This window comes from Haemaphysalis longicornis, unplaced genomic scaffold (assembly GCF_048455015.1).
Source record: "Haemaphysalis longicornis isolate Haplotype H1 unplaced genomic scaffold, Haemaphysalis longicornis Haplotype H1 scaffold_12, whole genome shotgun sequence".
NCBI lineage: Eukaryota > Metazoa > Arthropoda > Arachnida > Ixodida > Ixodidae > Haemaphysalis > Haemaphysalis longicornis.
Window position 1 is genome coordinate 6381609 of NW_027526225.1, and position 18398 is coordinate 6400006.

At 48.0% G+C, this 18398-nt stretch overlaps 1 protein-coding gene across 11 annotated transcripts in view; it reads left to right on the forward strand.

Annotated features, from left to right (window-relative positions):
* LOC144162335 (microtubule-associated serine/threonine-protein kinase 3-like) overlaps positions 1-18398 on the forward strand; it is a gene marked incomplete at its 3' end in the record, with an annotated part of 489334 nt that overhangs the window by 455903 nt on the left and 15033 nt on the right. For 8 of the 11 annotated variants that reach the window (XM_077692817.1, XM_077692820.1, XM_077692823.1 and 5 more), the window contains 9 exon segments: positions 5371-5554; positions 6324-6682; positions 12030-12105; positions 13168-13377; positions 13985-14083; positions 14898-15030; positions 15849-15978; positions 16685-16859; positions 17762-17934. In XM_077692817.1, coding sequence (XP_077548943.1) covers positions 5371-5554; positions 6324-6682; positions 12030-12105; positions 13168-13377; positions 13985-14083; positions 14898-15030; positions 15849-15978; positions 16685-16859; positions 17762-17934 — 1539 coding nt within the window. 11 annotated transcript variants of the gene reach the window in all.

The following is an 18398-nucleotide window of genomic DNA, read 5'->3' on the forward strand; positions in this document are numbered from 1 at the left end:
CTGAATGTTTAAACCATCCAATGAGGGAAGCAGATTTTGCATTTTGTGTTTCAGTGCTTGTTTCCTTAGCATTATTTTTAATTGGTTATAACCAGTGGGACTACTTCAAACCTTGAGTTAGAATTCAAAGTTAGAATTCATGTGAACTTGTATGTGATTGCAAAACAAGAAAACTGTTTCCCACATTTCATTCTGCACACATTCTGGTTTCTATTGAGGCCTTGCTGATAATTTTTTTTATTAATGAGTTCTTTGCCCATTGTTCTCAAGAACAATAGAGAATGATTTTTAATTATCTCGGAAACTAAATGCCTTACATCAAAACTAATTGAACGTTTGAAACCAGCTCAAAAAACTGAATGAGCCCATTAAGTTTCATCAAGATTGGTTGGAAAGCAAAAAAAAAAGTTTCTAAGACCCCCATCTAGACTGGAGAGATATTGCCAGGAATTTAGAGACGCTGCGAAGACATTGCTATTACTTTTTTTTACAATTTTTTTAGAGAATGGCTTTAACATTAAGGTGAGAGGGTAATTATGCTAGTCACAACAACAAAAACTCGGTCGCTTGTTCTTTAACTGATACTGCCAATGTGCCTGTTTTTGCACGAAAGTCCTTTGTAAGATGTTTAAAGGGGCCGTGGGGACAAAACACAAGTTTGGTTTATTTAAAGGACTGCTTTATCTTGACAGCAGTCATGCCAAATTTGTCCCAAAACACCAGACAGATAATCTAGACTCTACGGAAAGCAGATAAAGCAGTGGCGACTCCATGTCGCAAAATCTTGTTTGTGTGATTTGTGGCTGCCGACCTAGAACACCGCCAAGGCACGTGACTTCGCAATTCTCGAAGGGCCTCAAGTTTTGTTTGATCGTATCACTCGAATACAAACGTGCAGTTAAGGGGGAACACTGGTCTTGAGGATATTTTTGCTGTTTTTTAAGCTGTGTGCTCGAGATTTACATATTGCGTGTATATCAACATCTTGAGCACAAATATGATTGATTGTGGGGTTTAAAGGGACACTGAAGTGAATTTGTCAAGCTCCCGTTTTTGCTTGCACTGCGTAGACTGGCTCAAATTAGCACACTTTTCATCGTTTATCCGGTTGACAAATCGGTAATTATTTTACAAAGCGCGAAAGAAGAAAAACTACCATGCGCGGTTTGCGGCGGCCGCACCAACTAAGGCTGTGACGTTGAGAGGAGGGGCGCCGTGATTGGACGATGCCCAAGACACAAGTTTCGGTTCCGGTTTCGGTTCTGTAAAACATAACCAATGGCTTTGTTGGATGGGCATTCTCAATATCTCAGTAATCATCGTACCGCGCTTCTGCCATGTTGTCGGCTGTAAAATGCACAAGATAAGCCTCCCAGGACGGCTTGTAGTCGTAGCATTCACTAGCCGAGACCTACGCAGTGCATGAACGCCCTCCGCGTACCCGCAGACGCCCAAATGTCATGCGCTTTTCCCCCATATTTGGAGCTTGCCTCCCTCATGCCTGTATCGTAAAAAGCGTGTTCGCACCAGGCCAAGGGTCTGTTCATTCTGGCCTGTGCCCACTGCCTGCAAGCAGTCGGTGCTTATGGCAACAGCACGCCAACGAGAACTCGCTAGCGCGCCAGTGCCAGCCTGCGCGCGTTTTGTGAACTAGTTCGTGTAGCCATGAACGTTGCGTCCCCAAAAAAGGTGAACTCCATATAGAAAACATTGGCGGAAAACAAAAAAGTTAACTTACAAAAAAAAAAAAAAAAGCACGTACCCGCGGGGATTCGAACTCGTGACTCGCAAAACATTTGCAATGAATTCCTAGCGCCTCAGACTATTAGGCAACGGAGCGGGACGCGAAGGCCTTGCTAATATAGGGTATATATTGTACAACCGGTTTACACTTTTATTTAGTTTTGGCATTTCAAGCCGCTTAGGTGACTATTTGTTGTACTGCGATCGTGCAGTAAGCGTCGCCCGAGTTTCCACAGTAGCTCACGTCTAGCAATTGCATTTCGTAGACAGAAAAGCGTTCGCAGATGCGTAGCCGTGCTGCTGACCGCTGTGCTTGTTCGCCCAGCGCAAAAAAGTGCTTCCCGCGCCCTAGTTTTACGCTGTACGGTAAAAATATCAGTTGATTTTATTTGCTTAGTAGCTATATTGACTTCGCTGACTCTTCTCCCGCCTTCAAGAGGCCTTATATTTTCCTACTGGCGTACCAGTCAGCGAAGCGTCGCATGTGCAGCGCTTGTGTGAAGCGACCTTGACTTGGAGCTAGATACAGTGTACAAACAAACCAAGTAAAGAAAGGCACATTCTTCCATTCACAAACGTGTCCTGGCTTCGTTTCAACTAAGCGAACGAATTGCGACCAAGCGATTTTTTTTAACCTCCTTGATTGCGACGACCCGCCGGTGGCCGGCGGACGAAACGCTGGGCCGACTGACTCTGTCGGCCGGGGAGCCGTGCAGTAGCGCAGCCGTGGCGCAGCCAATTGCCAGCTCATCCCCTCCTGACGTCACACGAAAACGCCACAGAAAATGGGCGAGCGTAAAGAGAGGAGGACAGCGTTTTCGAATTAGTTTTTCTACTAAATAAAATCGCGTAAACGCGCCTAGAGTGGTCGAAACATGGCCTGGGGACTCCGGACTACAATTTGCGCTAGTAATCCCGCAATGTTTACATATCACTTCAGTGTCCCTTTAAGTGCCGACGCAATGCAGGCGACGAGGCGCGCCGTACTGGAGGGCTCCGGATTAATTTTGACCACCTGGGGGTATCTTTAACGTGCGCCGAAATCTCATATACACAGGTGTTTTTGCTTTTCACCTCCATAAGAAAAGCGGCCGCCGCGGCCGGGAATCGAACCTGCGACCTCGTGCTCAGCAGCGCAATGCCTTAGTCACTGAGCCACCGCAGCGGGTAGCAGTCCGTTTCCATCTATGTGGTATAAGTTCAGAGTTGTGCAGCATGTTATGCCAGTCTGTTTGTGCAATTTTTTCGCTATCTACCTTTGAAATAGTAGAAGGACCGGGGAATGCAACTATGCCACAGCAGTAATTTTAGCATTGTTTCTTCAAACGCTGCGGCAAACTTAATAAATGTCAGGTCATCAATTACCAATGTTTTCGTAAAAGGAACTTCATCAAATCTTGTGCTAGCAAAAGGAAATTCTGTATTTCTCTGGTTTTATTGCACTGTTCAGTTCATAAGCTTTCAAATGCAGCAAAAATGATACAAATCTGACCAGTGCATCCCAAGACATTGTACCCGACAGTTGACCTTCTAGGGGGAAAAAAAAAAAATTGATTCTGAGAAAACAAGGCACGAAGTTTGGAAACGGGGGCAGAAAATGGTCATTTAAGTGACTTCAAAGGGCGACAGCCTTGTAAACGCTTAAGGTACGGCTATAATATTTTGCAGGTACATTCTTTGGGACCTCTAGACTGCAAATAAAATTAATACAGAATTTTGATTTTTTTTTTTTTTTTTGCAAATTTTCAATCCTCACTACACACTGATAGCCATGTTTTTAGTGTTTCCTTCTATTGTATCACTCCTGCCCATATTACGTCATTGTATCACTAAATCCAAAAGTTTTCAATATTTCCCACTTTTTTTTTTTGTTAAAAAAGGTCTCTCATGTCCACAGTGGTGCTGAGTCAGTTGCCAAGGGCCAGTTCTTTCAAATTGGCCCACATTGTATACTGTCTTCATGGCCTCGTTAAGTGTCAGGGCAGAACTTCCTGGCTTAGCCGTGAGATAACAAAAAGTTTCTTTTTATTATACTGCGGGACAGCTTCAGGGATGACTGATGCATGCCGAAGGGCATCTCTAGCGAGCACTCGGTCTTCCCTTCTTGGCCTTGCGAATGATAGCAGGTGGAAAAGGCTCGGGTGCGTTTCGGAGTGGGGTGAGCCGTGCCCTTGGAAATGCCCTGTCAAGGATACCCCCGGCAGCACTCTTTAGATATGCTAGCCCGGCGTGCAGACGTAGCTGTCGGAGTGCGTTGACGTTTCGAGCTCTCGGCTCGTTCTGGCCGCTTCCGCGCGTTTTATCTCCCTCGCACTCTCCCTATCTTCTTCCCAGTGCTTTGTGCATATAAGAGGGGGCGAGAAAAACCACGTGCTGAAGTGCTTGAAAGGCTAAGTGACTATCACCGTTTTTATTTTTTAATTTTTTTTTTTTCTAGGCTGTGGATTTTTCCGTAGAAATAATATTTCGATCCTTCAGTTAGTGGAGAATGGGAACAGGCCACCTAAGACATTCTGGCAGCTTTGTGGTTTCCATTTGTAGTTCCAGCATCAGTAACCTTGTAGGTCTAATGTTGAGCTCGGTTCAGTATGATAGCTTGCTGCTGGCCACGTATTGGTTGGATCTTCTTTGAATAAAACATTCTCGCACGGATTTTTTTTTTTTTTAAGAGCAGTGGGGAACACGATATATGTAGCACCCAGGTTAAGATAAACACTTCAGTCCCAACTCGCGACGTTTGTTTGAAGTGCTCTGGAACTTGCAACCTGGTTTTCATTATGGTATGTTGTGCGATTCCTCTGGGACTTTTTGTCGCTTACGTCGCAGCCTGTTTTTTAATTTAAAGAAAAAGTGGGTTAACTTGGACCCTTTTTGAGATTGTGTGCATCAACTTTCACTAGTCATCTGTTGGATGCAAGTTGTTTTTGATGCCTACTGCATGGGCTGAAGCACAGAGTATAGTAACGAACTGAATGATAACTTCAATAGGCTAGCTACTGGTGTCTGTTTACTAGTTAAGACCGCTATACATTTGTAGGTGCCAGTGCTAGTTAGGGCAGTTTTTGTAATATCTGCAACAGCTGCTTTCCCTGAAGCATCATCCGCATGCCTTAGTTGTTTGTATATAGGCTTTTAAGCAAACTGTTCGAGCCAAAAAATGTAAAAGTTGTTTGGGTAAAAGAATCAATGTACTGAACTTCCTACAGAATGCGCTGCTGGGTTTGTTGTTGTTTTTTTTTCCTTTTTTTTTTTTTTTGTCTGCTAAGTATCAATTTTAATTCCGGCAACTTTGGTTTCAATTTGTAGTTCCTGCATCAGTAACCATGTGGGTATAATATTGAGATGAGTTCAGCATGACATCGGCTGCTGGTAATGCACAGGGGTTTCGAGACTGGGCTAGTTTGTTTTGTATGTAAATATGCTGGAACTAATTGTTAAAAGACAGAAGGCAACACGAGCACACGGCAGTGTGCCTCGACTTTTTTACCACCTTTAAGTGTTCACACTTTCCAAGCTAGTTAGTTTGCGTTTAGTGGTCAAGTTAAAGCTAGTTCATCCGAAGTTTGGACAGAATGGTGTCTTTGTGGAAAATGAAGAGGGCCATTTTGTTGGTCCCTTCCCGTGCAGTACTCTGTTCAAGGTGACCGCTTCCCGGTCATTGGTTGACATTCAAGCCGCCCCGTCCCCCTGTTCTCCCCGGCCCCTCCCCCGCCCCCCTTACCTGCACAGGGCGGACGGTCGTAGATGGTCGGTTGCATCGCTGCCGTCATCGGGCTATGGGACCAACACACCCGGAAGCTCCAACGTATCTGTGAGTGCGCCGCTTTTTTTTTTTTTTCTTCTTCTTCTGCCTCAGAAGTGTGATTTTTCAGCAGTAATAAGTCATTTTCTTTTAAATCCCTATTTGCTGAAGATATTGACTAACATGTCTTTACAACAGTTTTTTAGACAGATCAAGAGATCAAAGTTATTTAGACAAATAACTTCGATAACAGAGGTGAACGTTGAAAGATCAGCTTTGATGGGTTTATTCAAAAGTTTGCACGACGCTTTGGAGCAGTTGTTGGAATGTAAATGTTGCTGCCAAACGCCATTAGGAAGTGATGCTGTTTGCGGGGTGGTTGAATTCATCCCCCTTCCCCCCCTTTTTTTTGTGTGTGTGAAGCCCTTATATGTTTTATTGGGAGGTCATTTTGAATGACCTTGGTGTCAACACAAATGCTACAAAAAAAAAAAAAACAAGGAATGCCAGAAGTGAACCAAAGCAGGCTAGCCGTGTATAAGAGATGATTAGTCATTACCAACGCTAATTAATGATCGATTAGTGACTGATCGTAATAATTACCGAGGTGAAAATGTCTAAGGTGGATTAAGAAGGGTAAGGGACAGTAAAATGCGTGGCTGCTGTAACGATAGGTGGACGCATGCATAAAAGGTACCTGTTACAGTAGTACGGCTTTTGCTGTCAAAGCAAATAGCTGGCTGAAATTCCTTGAGAATTTTTAAAATTTGATGATGGTGATGATGAGGAAGGTGGTGGTGGCAGTGACGCGATCGTCCACCTCCCCGCCCGCCCGCAGTCCCAGTGCTCCAGCCAGGAGAAGCTGCACCTGCTGCCCAGCCAGCCGACGCCGGACGACCCCGCGGGCACCCCCGTCGGGGGCCACCTGCCCCACTACTTCCCGGGCCACCCGCACCAGCACCCGCTGTCGGCACACCACCTGCACCACCACCACCTGTTCCACCACCAGGCCACCCCGCTGCGCCACTTCTCCAGCAACGAGAGCAACCCGGGGCTCGACGAGGACGCCGCCCACCACCACCACCATGGAGGAGCAGCGGCGGCCCCCGGGTCGAGCGGGGCCGCCGGCACGCACGGGGCCCTGCCGGTGTCGGGGCCGGTATCGCCCATCATCAGGCCGCGGTCACGCAGCCTCAGGTAGGCCACCTTTGCAAGCGAAGGGCTCAGCTTGAAGGTGTTCCACAAAGCTAACTAACTCTGCGATTCCTGCTTGGGAAGTATGTCTTCCTTAGAATATATATTGTGACGTGGTGGCAGGGTGAAGGCGACATGAGACGTGGTACATGTAACAATCGTGCACAGCGACCAGGCATGAGTGAGAAGGGTGAAAGATCAGACGTGGACACGAGAAGGAACATTTAAACACTTTTCGCTCGTGTCAAGGAGCCAACTGGCCCGCATCAAGCTTTTGTCACGCCAGGCAACGTGCCCCACCCAGCTATGTCATCAGCTTGCCACAGTGCTACAAGCCACTGCCGTCTTCCTCGTCTTCTCATGGCGTGACTTCCGTATTTACTCGTGTAATGAACCCCCCCCCCCCCTACTTCGATTCTTGAAAATTCACTTTTTGGGTTATCTGCATGAAAGATGCGGTGCAAATTGTTCGATATTTTTGTTTTGGCATGATTGCTAAAGCTGTCGACGATCACAGTGACTGGTTATCATGCCACAGTACTGGCTTAAATGCTAAAGAGAAATTCTAACAAAAAAAAATGAAACACTAGTCGGTGGCGCGAGCATGAATGCCGCGGCTTAACTTAAATTGCACGCTTGTGGAACGCCATTGTTATGAATGGGCCGAGGACCACGCAGGCAGGCAATAGACGAACACTGTTTAACGCGTCGAAGTCTATATTCAACAGGATGGAGGACAAGCACAGGATGTGAGTGTAGTAGAGGTCGGGACGTAACAGACAGGGTGGGTTTGGGTCACACGTACACACAGTCCACAGTTCAAAGATACACAAAATAACGTCGCAGTTCACAAGGTCCGGGAGCAATGCCCAATAGGCCAGTCAGCTCACTCTCAGTCGCGACGCCTTCCTAGCCACTTCAACAGCAGGAACGGCAGCGCCCAACAGCCGGAATGGCGCGTCGGCAGTCGGCGCACCAGCACCTCAATGACAGCGCCCAGACGCGCTCTCGAGCCTCGGCGGAGGGCGGCAACGGTTGTGCTCCAGGTGGCCCGTGGACCAAGAGTTCCCCGGGGTAGTTCCCACGCAACCGCGCCCTGTTCCGCCGCTTGGCTTCCAGCCGTTCGCGTACCAGCCTCCGCGATCACTTACGCGCCGCTCCTCTGCCTCGTCATCGTCGCTGTCGTTCTGCTGGCTCACTTCCGCAGCCAATCACTCTAGTGGCCATTCATCACAGCCATCTGCCGAACACAAAACAAGCCTTCCTGTGTTTAGCACCATAGAAGCGTGGCAGTGTGCAAACAAAGCAACAAACGCACTTCGCACTACTCTGCACTCCACGTTTCTTCCCTGCTTTGTGCTGATCTGCGACTTTGCCATTTGCTTCACATTCTTGTGCTCCGACATTTTTTTTACCTCCTGGTGCACGGTGTACAACGGGCTGGTACGTGAGCTGCACAGCCGGTTTAAAATTGAAGGTGACAAAGCATGTGTTGAAGCATGCGTTGAAGCATGGGAACCACACAGCTGGACGGCACTTCATTGTTGACTCTGTGCGGGTGCGCTACTGGTGAAAATAAGAAGGCGTTTAACTGATGAACCAAGATCGCCGTGCGTTTCATGGGCCCAAAGCAGGGAAGTTTCCCGGACGCTTCATGCCGTGTTCCACGAGTTGCGGCAGGCTCAAACGCGGGACACTGCCGGAAGTCACGGCATTCCTGCTTCCACTTTGAAAGCAAGCAGTGGTTGGCCGGCGAGGTTCATGCGCCGAAATGGGCTGTGCTCCAAAGGCATATGAAATTGTGCCAGCGGTTGCCAGTGGACTGCGAGGACAAGGTGCGCGATTACCTCCAAGCTTTGAAGCGATTACCGCAGCTTCGAGAAGACGGTAATATCCAACAACCTTGACAGCACGGGAGATGATGCGCTATGGCCAACGATGACCAGAAAGCCGCGAGCGACTTCAGTGAGGAAGACAGCTCCAACGACAAGCAGGGGTACAAACCGGCACGCCAGTAGAGCTGGACGGCAGTAGCATGTTTTGAACAAATTGGTTACATAATTTTGTACGCGTTTTTGCTAAAGAGGTCAGATTTGGAAAGTCCTTCTCTTACCGTCTTTATTGTATGAAATTTCGATTTTCAAAAGTATGTTGCTACTTTTTCCCACATAGTAAATCCTCTTAAATTCGTGCCAAATTTTCTGAAGAAAAAAAAGTGCATTAAGGGGGGACGCGGGTCTTAGAATGGTCAAAAATGGCCAAAATATCGATTTTGAGAAAATCCAATTTTTGGAATTATTGTACCTTCAAGCACCTGCCTTCAAAATATCAACGCGAAATTCCATCGGGAAATACTCTAAAATCATGTTTTGAAACGCCTCGAGGGCCACGAAATGCCCAGAATTGGGCAAAAGTTGCTTCAAATTCCCGCGCGCCCCGCGGGCGAAGCAGCCGACCGATCGCCGCCATCTTGGTCTTGTTTTGAAGCTTGTTTCTTTGTGCGCATTTTGCGATATCTCAAAATGGCGTCGCTTGAGTAGAACGACCGGCCTTGCCAGTTTTCCGAAGGCACCTTCTCGGCCGCTGATTGGCTAGAGCGGGCGCGTGCGGTTTGAGTTCGCCATACGACCCCTCCCATTGGTCGGCGCGACTGCTGTCATGGCGGTCGCCATCATGGCGTCTGCTACGCGCGTCTGACGGAGTCCGCTCTTCTGGCGCAGCGCTCGCTTAGAGCAGTTTTTTTTACAGTTTCTTCTAATTCTTCCATCGCGTACTTTCGTGAATGATGCCAGGAGACGTACGTTTGAAGAAGACGACCCTTCATGCGCACGGGAAGCGAAAGCGTCGTCCGCCTATCCCAAGGTCGCGTGGTGCGACTTCGGGCCGCTCGACTCCGCCGGATGAGAATCGTTCGCCGCCTCGTATTGCCTCGCCTGCCCCATCGCCTGACCAACCACCTCCGGAATCCATACCTGGTCCAAGCACGTCCTGCCGGCTTGACACGAGGTATTACACGGCGGAGGAGATCGCCGCGCGTACGGAACACGCGGACGAGGTCAAGCGCGGAACGGAGACTAAGTCAGCAACGCAGCGGAAATTCGACCTCCTTGAAGTGGATTTGGCGCACTCAGAGGAAGAATCCGGCACAGATTTTGTCTTAGTGGATTTTGCAATGCTGAAGGACCTTTTCGCGCACGTCAGGTGCGGCAAGTGCGGGCTGGCGGCGCCGGATTTGAGGAAGCCTGACCGGCAGTACGGCCTCGCCGTGAAGCTCGAGGTGACGTGCTCGATTTGTGAACACCGTGTGGAACGTTTTTCCTCGCCAAGGACCGAAGGATCTGGCAATATCACTCTTTTTGAAGTGAATATGAGGGCTTTGAAAAGTATTCAAAGCATGGGGAAGGGGGTGACTGCTCTTTCAGATTTTTGTGCTGGTATGAACTTGTCCCACAGAGGCCTGCACCACAAGACATTCCAAGCGCACTTGAGGAAAGTGGTTCAGGTTTGCGAGGACACTGCAGCAGCCTCTGAAGCTGATAGTGTGCGTGCCATCAAGGACTTGTACACCTTGGTCAGCCGCCAAACAACATAGATGATATGTTTGATGGCACGTGGATGACAAAGGGACGGTTGTCACACATTGGAGTGGGCTGCATCATTGGAGTGTACACCGGCTTGGTGATTGATCATGTAGTCCTCTCTAACTTTTGCTTAGGTTGCACCATCAGACCCAAAGCTTTAGATGAGGGCTACGAAGATTGGCTGGCAGACCATGAGTGTCAGCGAAACATTGACTGTGGTGCAGGACGCATGGAGGTAGAGGCAGCCCTGATAATGTTCAAGCGCTCGCTCTCCAAGAATGGGCTGCAGTACACAACCGTGATGTCCGATGGAGATAGCCGCACCATGCACGGCTTGAAGGAAAAAGGCGTCTATGGGTTTATCCCCTGAGGCCAAGAAAGTTTGCCTTCCAGCTACATTTATTTTCCCCAAAAGACTCTTTTGAGGGCCAACAACATGATGCATTTGCGGAAAACGCACTGCGCAGTGTCCCACCCCTGTATCCTCTCAAACTTCCAGCATAAAAACCGCGAATGAAATAGCCTCACCAAAGAACAAAAAAGGGGGGCACCTAAAGCAAGTTTCACCCTCACACTTTTGCCGTACACAATATTCTGGGTACCACAGTGCACTGTAATAGATGATGGCACTTCACGAAGGACTGTTGCAGTTTTCACGACGCCAGCAAGACACCACCAGATTTCACAACGCTAACAAAATGCCAACAGATTCGAAGTCGATAAATTTTGCTAAATTCCTGTTGGGGTCCGTTACTTGGCCTTTTGTATCTCCAGTTCTAGTTGACATTTTTGGAATCCAAAGACAGATTTGAAAATGGGAAGAACATGTCTTTGTTACTGGGAAATTTTGAAGCTACACTACTGATGGTTCATCTCATAACACATGGCCAAACTTCAAATGCAGTTTTCTCAGTTTCATATTTTTGGTCACTTCCCTCAGCCTTACGCAGCTTTTTGGAAACTTATTTTTGGTTCATAAGGTCAATCTTGATACCATTTTTTTCAGTACAGCCTGAGGCAGCCGATGACATTCTTAGTTTTTCTGTTTAGGCTACGCATAAATGATGACTTGCAGTTATTTTGATGAGCCAAAATATCCAATACTGCCATTTTTTGTACTTGACATATTTTTTTAGGATGCCGTGACTTTAGAGAAAAACGAAGAATGTCATCGGGTATGGGAACTCTCTGGCTATCCATTCATGTAATTAAAAGCGACAAAATGCAATGCGAAAGTTCATTAAAGCTGCGTAAGAAATTACCTAATTGCGGTTTAGACTTTGTATATAACTTTTGAACTAACAGCACCAGCTCAAATATAATTGCATATTTGAAATCTACAGAGAAAAGCACATCAGTGTGCAAATTTTCATAAGTTTCTACCCATAAATAAAAAAGTTAGTTTTAAGACCCTCGTCCCCCCTTAATTATGTGAGTGACTATGTGCGTGTGTGCGTGCGCGCATGGGTGTACGCATAGAGAGAGAGAGAGAGAAAAATGTTTTCATAGCAGCATTTGATTCTCTAAGCAGGAAATGCAGGCAAAATCTAGGTTTCCCCTCAAAGATCAGAGCCCAGGAGCGTGCTATTGCAGTCGGTTTCTCACTTGGGATGGAGAGATGCGCTGAATTCCGGACGTCGTTCGTAGCGGTGTTTTGCATTGGGCCAGCCGCCAAAAAAAGCCTGTTGTGGGGGCCGACTAACCCGGGTGTCCACTCTGCCCTCTCTTCCTCCCCCCTCCTCTTCCCCTTGTGCCCCTCTTTCCTCCAGTAGTCCCATGCGGTCACCGGGGATTGACAACGAGATTGTCCTCATGAACAGCGTCTACAAGGAGCGCTTTCCCAAGGTGAGCAAAGCGCACGCATCTCTTTGTGGTAGTACTTTCCAGAGTCCTGTGTCGGCCGTACCTAAAACAGGAAGAAGGGATTCTGTGCAGCTTTAATGGGCAACCTGGATCAGTGCATCGGATAGTTTTTCGTCTGGCCTACAGTACTTGTTTTGATTAGGTACGAGGAATTACCTTTTCTTTAAGACTGTCATTAAACATTCTTGTCGTGTAAACTGGGCTAACTAGGTGTGGCAGGCCAGGAAGAAAGAGCAGAATGGTTGGGTTGGGTTGAGGTGCTGTTATAACACGTCCTACCCAACTTGTCTGTTTGATCTTTGGTTCATTTGTTTCTTTTACGAACTTCTCTTGGGCAGACACACTTTTGATCAGAGAGAACAAGTTTCTGAGATTTAGTGGCGCGCAGCAGCCAATGGGGACTTCCCGCTTGCCACAACATTTCGAATGCGTGACCATTTCTGTGTGGACTCAACGGGGGAACCTGTCCATCCACGTGTCACACTTTCACTTGATTTGTGAAGCTTTCGTTGCATATGAAACCACTGACAATACAAGCCCTTCGGGCCTTCCCTCTGTGATACCAGATTGCTAATATTTCCTCTGAAATGACGTCTTACCAGCAATACATTTTTGTATTATATATTAGTAAAGCTTGCTTCAAAGAAGCTCGGGTGTATAGCATTGTTTAGGTATAAATGGGGTCTCACATAAGCATTTATTAGAATGCCCTATGGGGCCTTTGAACTGTGATGTCAGACTTCATTGCATTGACCGTAGAAGAATTTCTGCACTGCAGTGCACTTGTGTGCAATGGTGGAGCCAACTTCAAAGGGGCTGAGTGTTCAGTGCTCCTTTGGGGTGCAACACGAGCTCTTACCGAGGCATTTATTGAAATGCCTTATAGGCCCTTCTTCTCACTTTGGTATCGGACTTAATTACATTGCCCCTGAAAAAAGTGTCCCCCTAGCAATGCCCTGGTGCGTAGTGGCGAAGCCAACTTCAAAGGGGGGGGGGGGGGGGGCTCACGCGTGTGTTCTCCTCTCCTCTTTCCTCTGTTGGCAGGCCACGCAGCAGATGGAGGAGCGGCTGGAGCAGTTTGTGAGCCAGGAGGCGGAGCTGGACGCGCGGCACGCGTGCGATGCGGTGGCCCGCTTTGCCCACCACCAAATCATCGAGCTGGCCCGCGACTGCCTGCAGAAGTCGCACGACAAGGTGGTCACCTCACAGTACTTCTACGAGATGTACGAGAGCCTCGAGAAGCTGCTCGCCGAGGTATGGCTGTGATCCTTTCTTCCTTTTTTCTTTTTCCCATAGGGGATGGTCGAGGTGGTGTGTTTTGTGGACAGCATTTGGGGATTGTGGGGAAACAGGGATGGGAATTATATGGAAACGGGATTGTGAAGGTGCGATTTGGGGAGATGAAAGATGTTGGGAAAACGGGGTGGGAGCTATGGAGGAAACTGCGATGGTGAGGTGTGTTTTGGGGAGAGGGTGTGGGGATGAGAAATAAGCCGGAGTTGGGGACTGCGGGGGAAACGGTGATATCGCAGGGGTGCATTTTTGAAGAGGGGGGGGGATTACGGGGAAATCGAGATGCCGTGATTCCTAACTGCGTTGTTGGGTTTGGAAAGCTGAAAGTGAATGTGGAGAAAGTTCAGGGGCTTCGGAGGACTTGTGGTTCATTGATATTTACGATTTGGGCCCTTGTATTTAATCCTGACAGTGTTAGCGGTTGCTCTTCAAAGTGTTCCCTAAGGATGCCTGTTCTGATGCCACTTCGTCTTCGTTCTGCGGTGTGTTCCTAGCTTTGCCCCTGGCCTTGAGTGAGCTTGTTTGGTCGGGAGGTTGAGTGCGGACGTGGCTCCGATTCCACGCGCAGTGCCAGGAGAAATCGCCCGAAGCTGCTCACCACCTGAGGAAGTTGGTGCGGAAGCTGCTCCTCATCGTGTCCAGACCTGCACGACTGCTTGAATGCCTGGTCAGTTCCTTCTCTCCTCTCCTCTCCTCTTCCTATCTTCAGTCTGCATTCCCTATGATTTTCAGCATGCTGCTGCCCTTTTCCCTAATGCTGTCGAAGTCGATGGGCAAAAAGCAAAAACACCCGTGTGTTCGCGAATTCAGCGAACATTAAGGGTCCCCAGGTGGTCAAAATAAATTCGGAGCCCTCCACTATGGCGCACCTCATTGCCTGCGTTGTGTTGGTGCGTTAAACCTCATAATCAATCAGTCAATCAAGGTTGAAGCAAGCCTGGTTCTCTAAGCAAGAAAATCAATTGTGCTCGTAATTTAAACAAGAGTAATTTTTGGGGGGGGGGTGTTGGTTTTTAACTGCGGTTACTGCAGATCGTGTACCAGATATTCTCTCGAAGCAAGCAAATTCTTCATATGTCAGGACAGATTTAACTCGTTAGAAGAGAAGTCCTGTGACGTCATTCTGGTATTTGCATTGTACCCTGCGGGCATTGGCGAGAGACAGCAACTTACTTCGCTCCAAATGATGTCGTAGGTAATTGCACATAAATGACTTGATTCCTCTTTTCTTCTTTTTTTTTTTTTTTTTTTGTGTGTGTGTGTGGTTGTTTTTTGGCAGTTGGTTTTTGTGCACCCATCACAATAACAGAAATATACAAGATGAGCTTTTAATGCCTGCAGTCTTCCTAAAACGAGGTTTTGCGAGCAAAATTTACATTGTCATCGGCATCTTTGCAGTCTGCTGTGTGCATTCTTTAAATCGCACACTAACTGATGAGGGTGGCGTTCTGAGGCCTTCTATGGATTCCTTGTGCACGTAGGAGTTTGACCCCGAGGAGTTCTATCGGCTGCTGGAGGCCGCCGAAGGTCAAGCCAAGGTCGTGCAGGGCATCTCCACCGACATCCCCCAGTATATCATCAACAAGCTCGGCCTCAATCGGGACCCCTTTGCCGGTGAGTGCCCTTCGCCCATGAGCGACGTGTTATTTCACAAACGCTGCTGCCTGAGGAAAACGTTTAGTTGCTTGTGGGAGTGCGATGAACCCACAACGAAACTGCTGTTTTCAGAAAAAGAAAAAACTTGTTTCCTAACCATTTGGTTTGCAAACTTACTGGTTGTACCTGATTTGTGCTTGGAAATTGTGGTATATGTGCGCATTTAGCCGTATCGCTGTCTAGCTGACATAAACATCCATTTCTGTAGCAACTATAGCACTGTTACCTGCTTCACATACAGGGGGGAAAAAAGGGGTTTTTGTGATGGGATTTTTTTGGGGGGGGGGGGGGGGGGGGGGGTTTGAGGGTTTAATTTTTGAATGGAACCGAAATGAGGGAGCAGAAAGTCCCTTGCGTTGGGAATTCGGTGAAGTTGGTTTTGTGATGGCGCAGTTCATTCAGATTTTATAGCAGTGTATTTTTTAAGCATGAAAGCAAATAGCAGAAGAAGAGGCAGAGAAAATGGAGTGTTTCTGCTTACGGAAAGCATGAAGACCAGCCAAAAATGAGAAATGCTGCAATTCGTAGAAGAATGCTAGGTGGCCACTGCTTCAATTTTATCAATGTTGCCACAAGTCATTGACTTTTAAACCAAAGAGCAGTGAAAAAAAAAAAGGACAGAGACAAGACGGCAAGGGCTGCCCACCCAGATAAGCACAGTCCTTGCTGGCTCGTCTCTGTCCTTCCCTTTTTTTTTTTTTGTTGCACTGCTTTTCGGATCACATACCAACGTGCTCCGTTTTCCAAGTTCACTGATGGGCTTTTCCGCAATCCAGATCTGGCGGCAGAGGAGTCGGCGGAGCAGCTGGACTCGGTGGTGGAGGTGGAGGAGAAGAAGCCGCCTACCAAGACGCCCTGCGAGGACGACTTTGAGACCATCAAGCTCATCAGCAACGGAGCATACGGGTGAGGGGGTCACTGCTTTTTCACCACCGACAGCCGTCTTCTCTTTCTTCCATCCTTCCTTCCACCCGCTTCTTTTTGTTCCGTAGAGTTGCTAGTTTGGAGCTTGAAATGACCCTGTAGTCATGGTGAAGAGTTTCAGTGAGGTCGCTTTTTAAAAAATAGCCTTTTTGGAGCAGTCGAGGGATTAGTTGCTAGTTGCCAAATGGTTGATTGAATTCCAGAGCATCCTTCCTTGGAAATTCTTTCTACTTTGGGGGAGTTCTCGAGGTTGGTTGACTTTCACTTAGAGTGTACACATGTTGACAACCTATGTAGACTTTCATCCATTCCCTTATGAGGTGAGACCTGGGACTGCCGGTTAAGAACTGCTTGATGGCACACCACATTCAACAAGCTTGATTAACATTCTACGTCTTACCAGCAGTGTACTCGTTTCTTTGTAAACTACTGCTATGTGTTATTGGGAAAGGGAGGTGGGTTCTTTATGTGCTGTCTCTGTGCCTGTTTCTTCGTAGACAATTGCTACATTATATTGAGGGATGAGGAGGAGAGATGTGTTGTCATTGTGCACGTTCCCTTTGAACTACTACTCAGTGCTTTCTGTGTGTCCCCCCGCTTTGGGCCCCTACAACAATCCCGGTGCAGAGGCGTAGCTGACACTGCAGCATCGTGGTGGGTGTCGTTCCTTCCTTCCTTCCCTGGACAGGGCGGTGTACCTGGTGCGGCACCGGGAGAGCCGCCAGCGCTTTGCCATGAAGAAGATCAACAAGCAGAACCTGGTGCTGCGCAACCAGGTGGAGCAGGTGTTCGCCGAGCGCGACATCCTCAGCTTCACCGACAATCCCTTCGTCGTCTCCATGCTGTGCTCCTTCGAGACCAAGGTCTGTCCCCTGAAAAACTTCCGCCCTAGCTGATTCCTGCGTTACGCCACACGCGTGTGTAGGTGGGGTGTGTTAGAGTCGTTCAAACTAGGAAAGTGGGAGCCGGTGTTTAGCTGAGCTCTTTCTGTCGTGCTTGATTTCATAGTTGCGGACACTTTGGTTCCTTATTCCCACAAATTCACAGTGTTTGCTGTGGTTGTTACTCAGAACTGAACTTGAGTGACGATTCTTTGCTGTGCCATTACAGTCAAACTCGATTATTACGCACCCGGATAGAGCGAATTATGCTATATATCGAGCAAAACCAAATCCGTTACTAAAATGCATGCGAGGCGTATTCTTTATAACGAAGTTCACATCGCATATATCGAACTCGGCGCGCCCACAATCGCCACTGAAACGCATGAGGTCTCGGAGCGGTGATTGAGATACTGAGCTTTGCATGGAGCGACGTGACGCCCGACACCTTCCGTAACTGTTTCCGACGCACGGGATTCACGACGGAGCCCATCCAGTCAGCCAACATTGCTTCGATATTGAAGGACATGGACTTTTGAAGCGGTGCTAACGATGTCTCCGCCAAAAAGAAAGTGAAAACGAAAATCACCGCTCTTTTGGGAAGTAGGCAGTTAAGGCGGAAAGTAGCTTTATTGCATGCATAAATGGATTGTTTTGTGTAAGGTGATGGCATACTTTATGTGTTCGTTCCTCTATGTGAGATTGGCAGCGGGGGTCCGTGTATTGGGAAGTTGTAACAAAAAAATTCGCTATAGACGGGTTCGGCTATATCGAACTAATCGCGGTGCATATTAGAGTTCGCTATAACCGGGTTTGACTGTAATGCCTCCTGCCCTCCGCTGAATTACTCCGGGGCTCATTATAAACTGCGGTCGTGTTGACAGCGCCACCTGTGCCTGGTGATGGAGTACGTCGAGGGCGGAGACACGGCCACCCTGCTCAAGAACATGGGGCCCCTGCCGGTAGACATTGCCAAGTTCTACTTCGCCGAGACCGTGCTGGCCGTCGAGTATCTGCACAGCTACGGCATCGTCCACCGGGACCTCAAGCCCGACAAGTGAGCGCTTAGTGGTTCGGGGAGGGGAGGCGTATGTGCTTTCATTGAGCTCTACGCGCTACATAGTCACGGCGGCTGATCAGAAGTGCGTTTGCTTTCGGTTTCCTGTAGCTGCTTTCAGAATGCGCCATCGTAGTGATCTGGTTTTGCAAACCAGGTTGCCATGTGGCATTGGTTTGTAATGAGGGGCCATTTGCAGTAGAACTTCGTTATTCCGGGAAAACGTACTACCCAGCAGTGATGCCAATTTAGCGGATTTTCCGCTAAATCTGGCGGATTTCATTTTATTCTGACGGGGAAAAAATTAGTCTAGCGGCTAGTGGATTTTTTGACGGGCCATTTTTATGCATAGCGGATTTCTGGCGGATACCTCACGCAGTGCACCGATTCAAAATTGCCCTGCAAGAAACCGTTTCCGTGTCCTCTAAAAATGCAGAAATTGCTTAACTTCAGGGGTTAGGAGG